Source organism: Microtus pennsylvanicus, chromosome 7 (genome assembly GCF_037038515.1).
Source record: "Microtus pennsylvanicus isolate mMicPen1 chromosome 7, mMicPen1.hap1, whole genome shotgun sequence".
Taxonomy (NCBI): Eukaryota; Metazoa; Chordata; class Mammalia; order Rodentia; family Cricetidae; genus Microtus; species Microtus pennsylvanicus.
Genome location: NC_134585.1, coordinates 22,096,783 through 22,111,635, shown reverse-complemented (window position 1 = coordinate 22,111,635; position 14,853 = coordinate 22,096,783). Strand labels below are relative to the sequence as shown.

At 49.7% G+C, this 14,853-nt stretch overlaps 1 protein-coding gene across 1 annotated transcript in view; it reads right to left on the bottom strand.

The window, feature by feature from the left end:
* Window positions 1-10,292: 10,292 nt before the first annotated feature.
* LOC142854492 (uncharacterized) overlaps window positions 10,293-14,853 on the bottom strand; it is an 80,091-nt gene continuing 75,530 nt past the window's right edge. Inside the window, exons 36-37 of the mRNA XM_075980150.1 lie at window positions 12,218-12,256; window positions 10,293-10,854 (exon numbers count right to left, since the gene is read on the bottom strand). Of these exons, the coding sequence (XP_075836265.1) occupies window positions 10,852-10,854; window positions 12,218-12,256 (42 nt within the window). The 3' untranslated portion in view covers window positions 10,293-10,851. The remainder of the gene's footprint in view (window positions 10,855-12,217; window positions 12,257-14,853) is intronic.

Sequence of the window (14,853 nt, the reverse complement as noted above, 5' to 3'; positions counted from 1 at the left end):
TCAACCATTGAGCTACATACTCAGCCCAAATATGGTTAACTGTTTTTCTTCCTTCTTTTCTTTCAGGGTCCTCTTACTTAAAAGAGTGGTACACTTATCTGGGCAGCGTGCCAAGTCCTATTTCAAAGAACAAGTCAATTTTCACAGTGAAGTTTTTCCATTTGGAACATTCCAGTTGCAGCGAACTTTGATTCCTGTACTTGGTAAAGTGGAGGGTGGGAACAGGGTTGGATACTGAAGCCCCTGTTGTCTGGGAAGACCTTAGACCTGTGTCATACTTTGAAGGCTGGGGAGAGACCACACAGCCAGACCCTACTGGGTCACAGGCAAATGAGTTTTAAGTTGAAGTCTCCACCCCCACTGGGTGCAGAAGAGGGGGCAGGGCATTTTAAGTGGTCGAGGCTGTGTATTAACTGGGGACACAGTGTCCCCTGCACTTGTGACATGCTGACCCTTAGCCACCTGGGATGTTTCTTCCTATGGCCACTTAACCTGGATGTTATTGGACATAGGAAACGGAAGAATCAGTCTCTATTCTGGAACATTCAAACACTGGCCAAAGGAACCACTGATGACCGGAAATCAATGTCAGAAACGGAAAGGGAGAGTCAGCAGAGATCCATGAAATAGTGCCTGATCATGGTGAGTGATGTGGGGTGACCTTAAAAAGGCCCCGTCATGAAAGTCAGAATCGGTCATCAAAGCGCTTTCCTTTGTCAACACAAAAAGGGACCAACTTTCAACGTGTCTAAGGGGATTAAAAAACAAGTTGGGTGCACCAGGAAAAAAAAGAAAAAGTCAAAATGAAGAATATGATAAAATCATAATAAAGATGATCAGAATAAAACAAAACAACACAAAGGAAGAAAGAAAGGAAGGAGGAAGGAAGGAAGGAGGAGGAAGGGAGAACTTAAAGCATCAAGCTAGGCGAAAAGGGACTGGCGAGTGGGAGCCTGCAGCAGAGCGTCAGATTTAGAATGTACAGGTATGGAGAGTCAAATATCCCACCTCACCAAGTCCATAAGAAACAACAGAAAGTCTATTGCCCACCATGGAAACACAGGGTTAATACTGCACCAAGTGCACCAAATCGGAAAAAGAATTTTTCAGAGACGGGGAAGCCGTGTAGCGTCCAGAGGCTTCAATGAGAAGCCTGGAGATGGGCTTGAGACTCGGGGTTGTGTACAGTCCCTATGGGCAGGATGTGAGACTCCATGTCTTAGACAGCAAGCTCTCAGACACATGTCAAGGGTGACTTTGTGCTTGGAGAAGTCTAGTCCAGTCATGCAGGGTTATAGACCCAAGTTGGTGGGGGAAAAGCCATAGTGGGAGGCACAAGACTTCTGTCCCAAAGGACCCCATTTTTCAGTATTGTGAGGCTGGGTTTGAGCCCAGAGCCATAGGATGCCAACAAAAGCCATCAGCCTCTAAGTTATCAGCCAACAGCTTTCTCGGTCAGTATCCGAGGGCTCACGTGACACCTCCTTTACCATGGTCTTCATTCAATCATATTCCCAGAAACGTCACTCTGTCCCACTTGGACCAGTGGCAACACCTCTCCTTGCCCCAGAAAGCACAGGCGAGTGTCTTAATTTCATCAAGCCACTTACAGACACGTTTTCTTCACTGAAGAGCACATGCGCAGAACTCAGGCGGTGGTGCGGGGACTCTGCCGAACCCCAGTGGTTCATGGGAGACACTGAGAATTCTTCATAGGGTACTGGACCACCACAGAGCTCGCTTGTTTATTTTTGGCCGAGTTACAAACCAAAGAGATGTTGTTGTTGTTGTTGTTGTTTTAAAGTAAAAGAACCATTGTTCCTTTGGTCTTCTCTTTATTAGAGCCCTCGTCCCAGATCCCACCAGCTCCTGCTCAGAAGGGAACCGAGATTGCATTCCCAAGGAAAAGCAAAGGACACGTCTGGAGGCGTTCTGCACGGCTTTTCCAGCATGGGGGACAGCCGCCTTTGCTCACGACCCTCCATCATGCATCGGTGGGCAAGAGGAAGCCACCAGTGGAGGCTGAGCTGAGCAGAGACCGCTGCTTTACATCAGAAGGCGCCACTGCTTGCGTGGTTCGGAACAGTGACACTCGCGGGCACAAGGAGAATCAGAATGAAACCGGCAAAGTTCCTGAGCATTACATCTGTTGTTCCTTTTTCATTTAAGCTCCGCTTGAAGCTGCCACCCTCCTCTATGGAGATAGGAGTCACAGACCCTGAGTCTGTTTCCGTGACAACTAAATTAAAAGCCTACCGGAAAGCTCTAGACTCCGCTTTTAATCATGAAGCCAAAACAAAGAAAAAGGCGGAGAGCCTCTTCACCAGTCCTGGACTTAGAACGGAGACCCAATGTAAAGCCAATCCGAGCGTCTAGTTTCCTCTCTGATGGGGAACAAATTGCAATAGATCTGTCAGAGTCTGTCTAAAGGCAAGGACCAGGAAAACAGTCAAGGTCAGACAACTTTCAGACAGGGCTTCTTCCTCCCCAGGGGAATCTTGCAGAACTCTTGGGCTGAACTGCAAGAAGTGTGGCCAGTGGGGGTGGGGAGTGTTGGGTAGAGGCCTAAAGTGATGGGCACAGAGGCAAGGGATAGATCCGACTGATCTGGGGGTGAGATGAGAGAATTGGGAAGTGAAAAAAATAATAACAAAGGTGCCAAGGAGTTGCTAGGGTGAGGGGAGAAACCAGTAGGGGCTGCTGTGGGAGCAGAGGCGGAGCTAGTGAGCGCAAGGGCAAAGGGACCATTTGAATTGAGGACCAGGGGGTCATCTTCCTTCGGAGGAGGTGTGGGGGTGGGAGGTGGGGGCGGGGAGGGTGTTGCTGAGTGCTTTGGAAACCATTTGGTGAAGGCCCAGAACCGAGCAGGAAGGTCCATTCCCTCCAAACAAGAACCAAACCCTAGGCTTCTGCATAGATGGCAAAACAAACTGTGGAGTCCAGGTGCCCGCCAGCTCAGGAGGGGTCCTGGGTGTTGGCAAGTGAACTCTTTTGTGGTAAAGCACCGGGGTGTGCATGCAGTTCTGCAGGGACAGCTGTGAGAAGGTGCCATGTTTCACTCCAGGGGACTCAGTACCAAGTGGCCCCAAAGGAGGTTTAGTGGAAGACAGCAGGGGTTCAGAGGAAACCCGTTCAAAGCACACATGAAAAGTTACTTTGCTTGACAGCAGATACAGAGATCACAGAAACACAGAAGTCTCCGGCTCTGCAAACTGGTTTCAAGTGAACGTTTTCTGTTTTTACATGGAAGACCCACTGCCTGAAGTATGAGTGGGTCCACAGGAAACCCAAAACCAAAACCAACAAATAATTCCTCTTCTATCCTGTGCCCAACCTGCAGCTCCAGGGCAGCTGGCGGCCCAGGGCAGTTATAAATTCTGCCCAATACAAAATTGTAAACTTATTTAAGATGTTATGAGAATTTTTGTGTTTGTTGTTATCACTGACCGCATGGTTCTCCTGTTTGAACTTTATATTTCACAACAACTTATCACAATGTCAGAAGTTTGGATATGCCTATGACTTTCTCAAAGCCATTTTAATCCTATCTGTTGACTTGTAGGGCCGGTCAAATATACCTCTTGCTTTCAGGATGCCATTCTGGAAATCAATTTCTGATTTTTAGAAAAATAATACCCAACCCTCAATTAACCGCATTGCAGTGCAAGAGACGAGGGAGTGAAACCTGCCCTGCTGGCGCTCTGGGGTGGCCACTCGGAAGCCTATGACATCGGGTTGGCCTGGCGGAGAGTCTGCCTAGGTGTTTGAAGGGGGCAAAGGAGGGAGACTGCTGAGGAAAGGAAGCAGCATCCTCCGAGGAGTGGGGATGGGTGGGTGGCATGTGGGTGAGGGTGGGGGTCGGGGAGCCAGGGAAGAAGAGAATCTCATTTAACTGGGTAACTGGAATTTTAAAGCAAGAGTTATTTTTGCTATTATCATTATTTTTTGCATTGCTTACTTTTCTCTTTCAGAAAAAGAAAAATAAAAACCCTATGAACATTTATAGTACTTAGTTTCAGACAGCAGCTTCACAGGTCCGTCCATCCTCACATCCTACCTAGAAATGGGTCTGTCCATCTTCCCTAGAAATGGCCCCATTCTTTCGACAGCCCAGTTGCTCAGCATCTAAACGGCTTGTCCTTCAAGCTTCTACGCAGGTGTGAGGGGAACCTCTTTGACCCTAATTTCACCAGAAAATTTGATGACCCTTCTTCAATGGTTCTAGTTAAATCAAGTTTGTCTACAAAAAAACGAAGCTGCTTGTTTTGTTTTCTAAATGCAAGAACGTGCACTTACGGCCCAGCCCCTCGGCACACGGGTTTCCAGAGCTAGTCTTTTGTCACTTGAAGGCAGGTAGCCTGTGCAGATGATGAAATTAGTATTCAGTCTGTGGAAGGCTCTTGGCCAATGTCCCCCAGAGAGCAGGCTGCTACTGCGGCAAACACAGAGACTTAATTACCGGAGACCACACTCTCAGCGGCCAGAGGAGTCTCAGGGCTGTTTACTTTGGCAGAGGCCTCCGTACAGACAGTCTTTGGAATGAATGGAGTGCAAGTAAAATGTCTCTTTGAAAATGGTTTCACAGTCTTTCTTACAAGGAGCTGGAAAGGTGACCAAGACCTTAGATGTCTTCTTCTGCTGTTGCTAGATACGAGTCGGGATTCACTGACAGGTGGTAGACTATCCAACTATAGACAAAGGTCTAGGATCCCGGAAGCCATCCACAGCCCCCAAGTCCATTTGCATTTATAGGGTGCTTTCACTTTCCCCACGCCCTGGGAATGGCAGGAGGGTTTGATAGCCAGTGCTTTGGCTGTGGCAATCCCAGCACACCCAGTAGCCCTTCATGCCATGTCCAGGGCCACTATCTGGGACCATTGTCATGCCCAGTCACACACATGTGCCCTTGATTCCAAAAGGAATCTAAGATGGGTACATGCGATTTGTGGGTAGTCCTTTTCATGGAAAAAAAAGGCTACTGTTCCTACTGGGTGAGCAGATCCCCGAAAAGGGGGAGGAAGGAAGCTGCCACATGAAGATCAGAGCGGCACCCCTCAAGTTCAGGCATTATGAGTGGGGGGAGCCCCCTAAATGTGCTCTAAAGCATCAATGAAAGATGCTGTCATGGGTTCAAAGTCAGAATCACCAGAATTCTCCAGTGTCTAAGCCTCTCCATCATGGGAGTCTTGGGGCAAGGCTCCTTTGAGATGCTAACGTATTCCAGATGGAACCTCTTCCCTTTGAGGGCTGCTGCCCTCAAACAGGCCTTCCGGTGGGGTGGTTTTCACTCCCTGCCTAGGCCAGCAGTTCTTTGGATTCTAGTTCAATCTCCCTGTCAGAGGTGAGGGGACCTTTGCTGTCTACACAATGTCCACCTGCTGCCTGGACACCCAAGGCCATCAGTTATGATTAGAGCCCTAAGTGAGAGGAGGTGCTTAGGGCTGGTGACTGGATTTAGTACTTGGGTTATCACCATTGTGAACCCCCCCCCCCCCATATCTGTTGTCACCAGCGTAGTCAGTGACTCTGTCCTCCTTCACTTGGAAGCATTGTGGATTGGACCGGCATGCTCATTGGTGAGGAGGGAGACAATGGGGGGAAGTAAGGTGGTCCATGGCTTCCAACAGTTTTGCCAAAGGAATGGCGCTTATTCCAGACCATCCTGAAATGATCTTGATTGTGACCGTGTTCCTTTGGTGTTGGCTCAGTAGCAGGTGGGGCATCACACCGTGTCACACAGGTGTGTGTGCATGCGTGTGTGTCTGTGTGTGTAAGGTCATTGGCTCTGACGGCCAGGCCAGGCAGCTGCCATGATTGCTTACCCTTGTTCTTGAGTTTTTTTCTTCTACATCCCTGCTGTTGCTTCCTTCCCAAGGCCAATGCTCTTTTTGCCTCTGGCAAATGATGTTTGAAAGAACCCAGGAAGGGACAGGATTAACAAGGCAGCCCCAAGAGGCACAGAAGGAGCACTGTGGAGTTGAAGGAGCTGAGAAAGATGACAGGATCCAGGCCACAGCCTCCTAGGAAGGGTCCTTGGGGTCAGCACAGGAAGCTGCCAACTGCCCCTCTTGTAGACAGCTGCTCAAAGTTCTTGCAAGAAAGGAGACTCTGGGTGTCACACCAGCCCTCCTGGCTGGGGGGAGCACCAGGAACCTCTGCAGGGAGCAGGCCTGGAGGCCTGGGGAGGTCTAGCTGAGCTCCTGTGTGGAGAGGGTAGAGGCCTCGCTTTCCTGTGGTCACACTCCGATCAGCTCCTCAAACCAGGGCCTTCAGGAAGGCTTCTGTAGACAGCTGTCTGCAGGAACAGATCCTCCATCTTGGTCCTCCTCCAAGGCTAGGCACTTTCCCCATGACTCAGGGCTGCCTTCACTTCTTGGCCACTAGCCAAGGACTCTGACCCTTGAGAAGGCATAGAGAAGGGGGTATTTGAGAAGGAGCCTAGCTGAGCAATGCCACATTTTATGGGCACTTCCTAGGACCAGAGATTTCCTGGATCTGGCTCCTGTATAGCTGTAGCCAGACCACCTGTCCTCCAAGAGAGGATGGGATCTCTACCTCTCTCTTCTACTTCGATCTGGTGTGTACCCTCTGGCTTAAGAACCAAGAGGCATTGGGCTCATACTAGTTGGAAGAGTCTGCCACAGAAATGAGCCATAGAGCCACCTTCAGGCAGCCACTAGCCCCTCCCTCTCTGCTTTGTAAAGCCTTCCCAAAAACCTCAGCTTCTTCTTCCTGACCATGCTGGCCCCTGGCTTCCTCTATCCTCAGGACCCTGAGCCCTGGCTGGCTGTGACCCTCCCTGAGCACTCAGCGCACGTGGCCCCTCCCTCTCCAGGATCATGAACACATGCATGCCCCGAGTTTGCAAAGCCACCTCCATGCATGATGCTATTACAGTCAAAAGACTCCAGGCAGTGAGCAGCACAGGATGCCCTAGCGTCCACAGTCATCCCGGGAGCTGACCTGGAAGTAGAATCAGAGGGCTTCAAGGTATCAGAGATGACAAGGCCACTGGAGATCACCCAAGTCTAATATCCTCATCTCATCTTGGACATAGTGTGGCCTGGGGCTCCCCAAGACCAGACAGTGAACGTTAGAGACGAGGACCAGAAGCCCAATCTGTGGACCAGTCCATCGGCTGAGTCATGTCATTGCCACGTCATGTCCTATTTGTGACATCAAGATGCTGGAAAGAGTGGGAAGCCTGACGAAAGTCATAGATGGGGTCAGAGGAGCATGTGGGGAGGGGCTGAGTTGCTCCTTTTAGTTTCCTGCTTAAGTCACCAGTTGCGGGGACAGTCATTACATGTGCCTTTGCTGAACTGCCTGCATGTCTTCACGTACATGAAGCTGGGCAATATGCCCCCTGTGGCAGAGCACAGGGCAAAGGCACTGGGAAGGTACGGTAAGAATCTTGAGTACTGCTTTTGCCTGTGTGGATTTCCTTCCTCTATAAAACCATAGAACATTCTACTTTGTGGCTGCTGGTAGAATGACAGGTATATTGCTGTTGTTATATTTTACTTCTGAATGTGAAGACAGTGAAATTAAAGTGTTTGAAGCCCTTGTCATTGGGCAGGATGGAGATGCTGGGGTGGGGTCACCAGACCAGCTGGAGGTTTGGACCTGGCCTGGGCGGCCGCACACTTCTTCCCCACAAGGAGAGGACAGACAAATACCATCTGTGTCCGCTGGGATTCACTCTAGACAGCAGCTTCAGTTTCAGACGGGGAAGCAGGTGTCCAGGAGGAGCTGCCCGATTTCCACAATAGCCTACTGGATGTTGCCCTGGGTTGATGCCTGTACAGAACCCGAGTCTGGACAGCACGGTTCCGTTAACATAACAGCTAATTAGTGTGAGTTCACCCTCACACCTGGCAGGTTCTTAGAAATGTGAAGGACGGAGAGTGTGTATGTTGGGGGGACTGGGATGGTCAGCAGTGTCTGTATAGAGGGAATGTAAAATGAAAATAGGTCTGGAAAGGGAGGGAAATTCCCAGAATCCTGTGTTGGTCTGAGGTTCCATTAGAAGCCCCAAGGACACTCTAAACATCTAACAATAGACCAGCAGGCTACATGGCTACACCCTAGTAATACTGACCTCTTCATCAACAGAGGCTTCCTACGCTTAGGGAGATGGCTTAGTGGTTAGAGCACTTGCTGAGCAGGGATGAGGACCTGAATTCAGATCCCCTGAATAAACGGATCTCACATAAACGCTCCCAGACTCAGAAGGCAGGGGCATGAGATTCCGCAGAGCAACCTAGTGTTGAAACTAGCCATCTTGGCAAGACCTGGGTTTGACTGAGACACCTTGCCTTTTGAATGAGAGGGAAGAGGAATCGAGGTTGACCTGACATCAGCCTAGAGCCTCCACATGCCCACACACTTACGTGCACAGGTTCCCACACACAAGCAAACATGCACACGCAAACACGTACTACACTAAGATACGAAAGTGGAAAAAGTTAAGGAAGAGGTTTCCTGAGACCTTTACCAAGCAGGCACTATGACAGGAAAACAATATAACTATATAACTTTCTCCCTCTCCTTTTTTTTTTTGAAACGGTTTTACTCTGCAGCCCAAGCTGGCCCCAAATTTACAATCCTTCTGCTTCAGCCTCTTGACAACTCTATTTCTTGTGTGTGTGTATATGGGTGTGTATGTGTGTATGCATATATGCATATGCATGTATATGTATGTGTATACACGTGTATGTGTATATATGTGTGTAATCTGTGTATGCACGTGTGGTGTATATGCATGTATATACACATGTATATGTATATCTGTATAATGCATATATGCGTACATGTATATGTATACACATGTATATGTATGTGTGTTTACACATATGTGCACCAGAAGACAACCTCAGGCACTGATCCTCAGAACCCACCTTGTTTTTTTCCCACCAATCTGGGGTTTTCTGATTGGGCTAAACTAGTTGGCTGGCTAACAAGGCCAAGGGATCTACCTTCGGAGCACGGTGATTCCAAGGATGTACCTCCACATTTAACCTTTTCCCAGGGGTTCAGAGGACTGAACTCAGGTCCTCAGACTTGTGTGCAGGCATGCTACTAACTGATCCACCTTTCCAGCACAAGGCTCCATTTCTTTAAAGAGTTTAAAAAACACTCTTAAGTGATGTGTGCTCATGTTTTGCTTGCGTGTATGTATGTGGACCATATGCATGCCTGGTGTCCACGGAGGTCAGAGGAGGACATCCAATGCCTTGGAACTGGGGTTACAGATGTTTGTGTACCATGAGGGCGCTGGGACTGAAACCATGGTCCTCTGCGAGCACAGAGAACGCTCTAAGTCACTGAGCCGTCTCTCCAGCCCCACACAAGTCTACTTCCTACAAAAGAACACACTAACGTGTGGTTGAGATCTGGCTGGTGTGGTGTGGGGTGTATGTGTGGTTCTTTTTTGCCGGAGTAGATTGGCACAGGCGGCAAAGCCCCCTCCTGCAGCCAGCTGTGCTTGGATCTGCAGGTTTCTGTAAGGTCAAGTGTGCTCTGCAGTAGCCGTTACTAGTGATAGTAACTCAGAAGGGGGCATAGAAGTTTGAATGGGAATGGCTGCCACAGTCTAGAACCCTTGGAGTCCACTGGGTGGTACTGTTTGGAGAGGCTGATGGAGCGTTTTGGGGGTAGAAAGTCCCTCCTTGTGGGCAGGCTTTGGGGTTTTAGAGCCTGGCCCCACTTCCTGTTCCCTTTTTCCATTTCCTGTGTGTGGGTGAGATGTGAACAGCCAGCTTGCTGCCTCCTGTTGTCCTGCCTACCCTAACATGAAGGACTCTACCCCTCTGGGCCTGTAAGCCAAAACCAACCTTTTGCTGTACTAGGTTGTCTTTGGTGATGATATTTTATCACGGCAACAGAAAATATAAATAGGGTAAAGAAACTGAAACAGCTGGGCAGCGGTGGTGCACGCCTTTAATCCTAGCACTTGGAAGGCAGAGGCAGGTGGATCTCTTTGAGTTCAAGGCTAGTCTGGTCTACAATAGCTAGTTCCAGGACGGGCTCCAAAGCTACAGAGAAACCCTGTCTCAAAAAACAAAACAAACAACAACACAAACAACAACAACAAAACAACAAAAAAGAGAAACTGAAACAAACAAAAGCCCTACCTAAACCCTGAAGCAAAACGTAAGTCCCCTTTGCAGCCGGGGGGGGGGGGGGGGGGGGGTTTCTCAGTATTGCTGAACCCTCAATGTTCAAGTGATGATGAATCTAGGATTTGACATAAGGAACATCTCCTAAAAGGAGTCCCCCACCCTCCTTTTGTTGAAGCTAACATTTCCCAATATTGCTCCACACTTCTGAGGGCTCGTGCCTCTGAGACTTCCTGCTTGCACAAGACAGAATGGATTTAATTTAGCGGTTAATCAGGATCATAAATTGCCACATTTCATTTTTTTTAATAATGGAAGTCCGTTAAAGTGTAAAATACTGTCAGACGCATCTAGTCTGGCAAACGCCATGTATCTCCACATTTCTGTGAATTCACACGTAAGCTTGCAGCACCTCTGTGCTGGCGGCCCCCTTTGGTGCTGGAACACAATAACTTATTAAGCTGTGATATTTAATAAGTGTGCACAAATATCATGCAACATTAGGAGCAGACTCACAGACAGGAAGTGTATTAGAAACAGATTTATACAAAAACGTCTTGTAAACAAAAGGGGAAGGGTTGCTTTCTGTACAAAATATGCAGGCTTTCCTCTTTCTTTTTCAATGATCTGTAAGATGCATCATACTTTGGGCATTTTCAAAAAGTGAAAACTGTATAAAAATAAATATCCTATGTACAAACACACACAGGCCAATCCGAGGTTAGAGGCGTCACTGCAAAACAAAACCAGAATGACAGCGAGTTAGTTTCAGGGCCTGAATGCTGACTCCCCTGGAGGAAAGGGGGTGGGTTTGTCTTTGATTGCGTCAGAGTCTGGGACAGGGAAGTGAGGAGCATTAACCCTGCTAGAGGGAAGACACTCATCTGGACTTTAAGACAGTTCCCCACCCCAAGGGAAACTCAACTTTCACCTGGAAATCACTCCTGGCTGTGGCCACTAGAGGGCAGTCTCTTTATGCGGTCTTAGAAACCACGCTAGGCACTACATCTGCCCTGACAGCATTGGTGGTGTGAACCAGCAGACCCAGGGTTCTTTAGTTGCTTCTCGAACATGCTGTAGCTCTGGACAGCAGCTGTGGTTCCCCTGCTAAGTTCAACATGTTCCATGTGCTGCCCACCAGCAACAACCTTGAGGAAGAATCTTTGGGAACCGAGGAAGGTCTTATTTAAAGTCAGCTGTCTGAAACATCTGGGTGAGGCTGAAGTGCAGATGTGTGTGTTTGTGTGGGGAAAGACACCGACCCCTCAATGCTGAACTTTTTCTTTCTATGGCTTGTGAGTGCTTTAGGTACCCAGGTGCTCAGGCAAGACCTTGTTTGTCTCCCTACTTTTTCTAGTCCTGTGCATCAACGAGATTTTGAGTGTTGGGGGTACACGGGTGCTGAGTGATCTCGTACAATTCTGAGTTACAGGCCGGACCAACTAAGCCTAAACTCTTGTGAGTGTGGGGCCATGAATTCTACAATGAGGACATACTGGTCTCCTTGGATGATGGTGGGAGGGGCTGAGAGGATGCTGAGTGGGCAGTGAGGTGCAGGGAGACAGCTGGCCACCTGCTGCGGACCATGCTGAGGACAAAGGCAGGCTTCTGTCTTTAGGCTGGGGAGTCCTGTGACTTGGGAGTTGTGGCTGAGAGGGCTGGCCTTGTGACGTTTGGCTGACTGCTTCAGTGATGGCAAGTGACAATGGCATTGTGAACCTGGTGATATCTTGGTATTTGGGATGCCTGCACCTCCTAAGTGAGTGGGTACTGAAATCACATACATGCACCACCATGCAGGGTTTATGCACTGCTCAGGATCAGACTCAGGGCTTTGTGCATGCTAAGCAAACATGCTTCTCAACTGATCTACACATCTGGTCCCTTAAAACATCTCAAAGTGTTCTCCGGGTGTGTGTAGCGAGTGGATATTTAATGCGTGCCCCTCTCCCCTGCCAACCACCAATAAAGTGGCACCATTTTTGACCCACATCTTGCTGTCTCATCTACAGAAAAGCAGGATGGAAACTTTACGGCACTGTTGGGAACGGGCTGCACCTTTGACCCTGAGCTGCAAGGGCCTCTGGGAATCTTACCTTGTTCCAGCAGCCTTGGACTGGTAAGCCATCTTCTCCCTGTGAGGAGGCAGAGAGTGCTTAGACTCTTGAGACAGCTGTGTAGATAGGTGACAACGACACAGACATTTTCATAGTCTCACTGAGATGCAACCTGCCCACTGTTGGCTGCTTCCTTTCTTGCTCTGGGTCCCCTTAGAAGGGGTGGGAAGCATTTAGATGCCACTGTTTTTCCCTTTGGCTAATGGTGAATGTAGCTGCCGTGAGGCTAAGCGGGACTGCTGTGACCCGTGGGCTTAGCTTGCACAGATGTCCACAGGTGTCCATGAATAGCACAGAGGACCATTTTCGTTCTGACTCGGTGGAGTGCTAAGAGCTCAGGTTACTGGGCAATTGGGCCTCCTGGTCTTCCTCTGCAAACCTCCCAAGGGAATGGTGAGCCTTGTGCTGTGGTCCCCAGCCTGCCTGAGCCTGCCTGAGCCTGCCTGAGCCTGTTTCTCTTCCTAAGCAATGGGAGGTGTCACCCAAACAGTCCCAGATAATGGTCACTAGGTGGGGACAGGGTGGCAAGTGACAGGCAGCCTCAGGGGGATTGCATCAGGCTCTTGGGAGGTCTTTCTGACCCTGCATCAGATACTCAAATCTGGAGGGGAACGGGACATTCGGGTGGGAAGCAACTATGTATTGGCTGAGCAAGGCAGCAGCCTCAGGATACCACGCCTGTGCCACGGAACATTCACAAGGCTTCTTGGGCCTGACATTCTGGCCTCTGGCACACCCTGAGGCAGTCCTGGAATCTTCCAGAGGTCAGGTTGAGGGGAGGGCCAGGTGGACCCAAGAGCAGAGCTCTGGGTCTCAGTCTAGGTCTAACGAAAGGCAGCCTCATCCTAGAATTGCAGTCTCTGGGGTCTCCTCCACCCACCCCAGCATGGAACCCCCCAAATCACCCGACATACATCAAATTTTGCCCCATCCCAAAGAAACCTAGCATGTGCCAAAGTCATGTCAATAGCTCCTGTACCCCACTTCTGCCAATTTAAGACAAAGGACATGACATTATGTGATGTTATTGCAAAAGACACCATTTTGAATGGTCAACCAATATTTATCCTCGTTTCTCCTCTCGGCTTGGACGAGGACTTGTGGGAGGTGGTGTATTTCAGTTCCCTGGTGCCCCTCCGTCCCCTTCACAGTCCATCCTGGCATGCTAAGTCACCCCACTGCCACAGTGCGGCACACTGCACACAAACTCTGGGAGGGAGCAGGGGCCTTGGAGGACCGCAGTGGCATTTCCATCCGGATGGACGGTGGCACAGAGGAAGAGCAGGCAGGGAGTGGGAAGGCCAAGGTGCCTAAGAGAAGTAAGAGTGTTCAGATGGGGGCGGGAGCGGGGAGTGGGGCGGGGGGAGGTGATTGGGGTCCAGGAAAGACTTCTTTTAATTCATGGAAGCGCTTTGGAAGCACCCACGCATGCGGCATGCTAGGGATGGAGGGCAGAGCCAATCCTATCAAGAGGTTTGCTTGCTACTCTGTGTGCTTGAGCTGCGCAGGCTGGCTTTGCCTTTGTGTTCTAAAACGTCTCTGGTGCTCTTGCAGGAACGCTATGGCCATCCATGCTTTTCATTCAAAGAGGACCTGGGGGTGACGGGTGGGGATGTGGGGCAGGAAATGCTGCGTTCATAGGGGCTTCGGGATCTCCTGGGGAAATGGAAGCCTAGACCAGTGTTTGCAGGGTCAAGAGTTGTCTTCTGTTTCTTTTACAGTTAAGAGGGTCATGCAGATACTGGGGAAGTTACCGTCTGGAGCAAGACTGGGTCTGAGAAAAACCAGCACCTGAGTTTCAGCTCCAGACATGCTCAGGGGTACTTGACCACCTCCTAACTACATTCTAGACCTTTCTACCTCTTTTTTTTTTTTTCCTAGTGAGATACCTAAAGACACAGGACAGAGACACCAAAGGACACCTGCTGGGTCTTTAGCATCTGACACCCGATCCTGGACCACACTCTAGTTTTGATGCAGTCACCTAAGCCACGACCCAGGATCCTGGGCCTGGAAGAATGGACAGGGTGACCCCTACCTCCACCTTAATTATATATAGAATGTCTCTGTCTAGAAGCAAGCCTCGTGTCCCTTGTCAAACTGTGGGGGAGGGGTAGGTATGTTCGCATCTGGGCGTGGTTGGCCAGGTGACTGGCAGCTCACTCTGTGTTTGGTTAGTTTGCTCATCTTGTGCATTCATGGCTAAGGGCACCACGAGGAGGTGAAACAATCTGTGTTAAAATCATGCCCAACGAATGTGCTGCCCTAGCTTCCAGAATGGTCTAGATGCAGTTAGGCACTGAGATGAGGTTAGATGCAGCCAAGACTGGCTTTGCATGGGCCTGGTTGATGTGTGTGTGTGTGGTTGCTTCAGAAGCAGTTGCAGCTTAGAAAACACCTGGCCGCTTTGCATGCAGAGGGTAACACAGTTGGGAGCACCCAAAGCTCTAGGCAGCGTGACTCTTGGTGTCTACAGAGTGAAGAAACAGGAAGCAGGAACTGAAAGAGCGGAGCAAGAGGATCAGGAGGCACGCGGGTACACACCACACACGTGGGGTAGCCCAGATTGGCCACGCAAGCAAGGGAGGGAAATGCCATACCAGTGGGCATGGGGC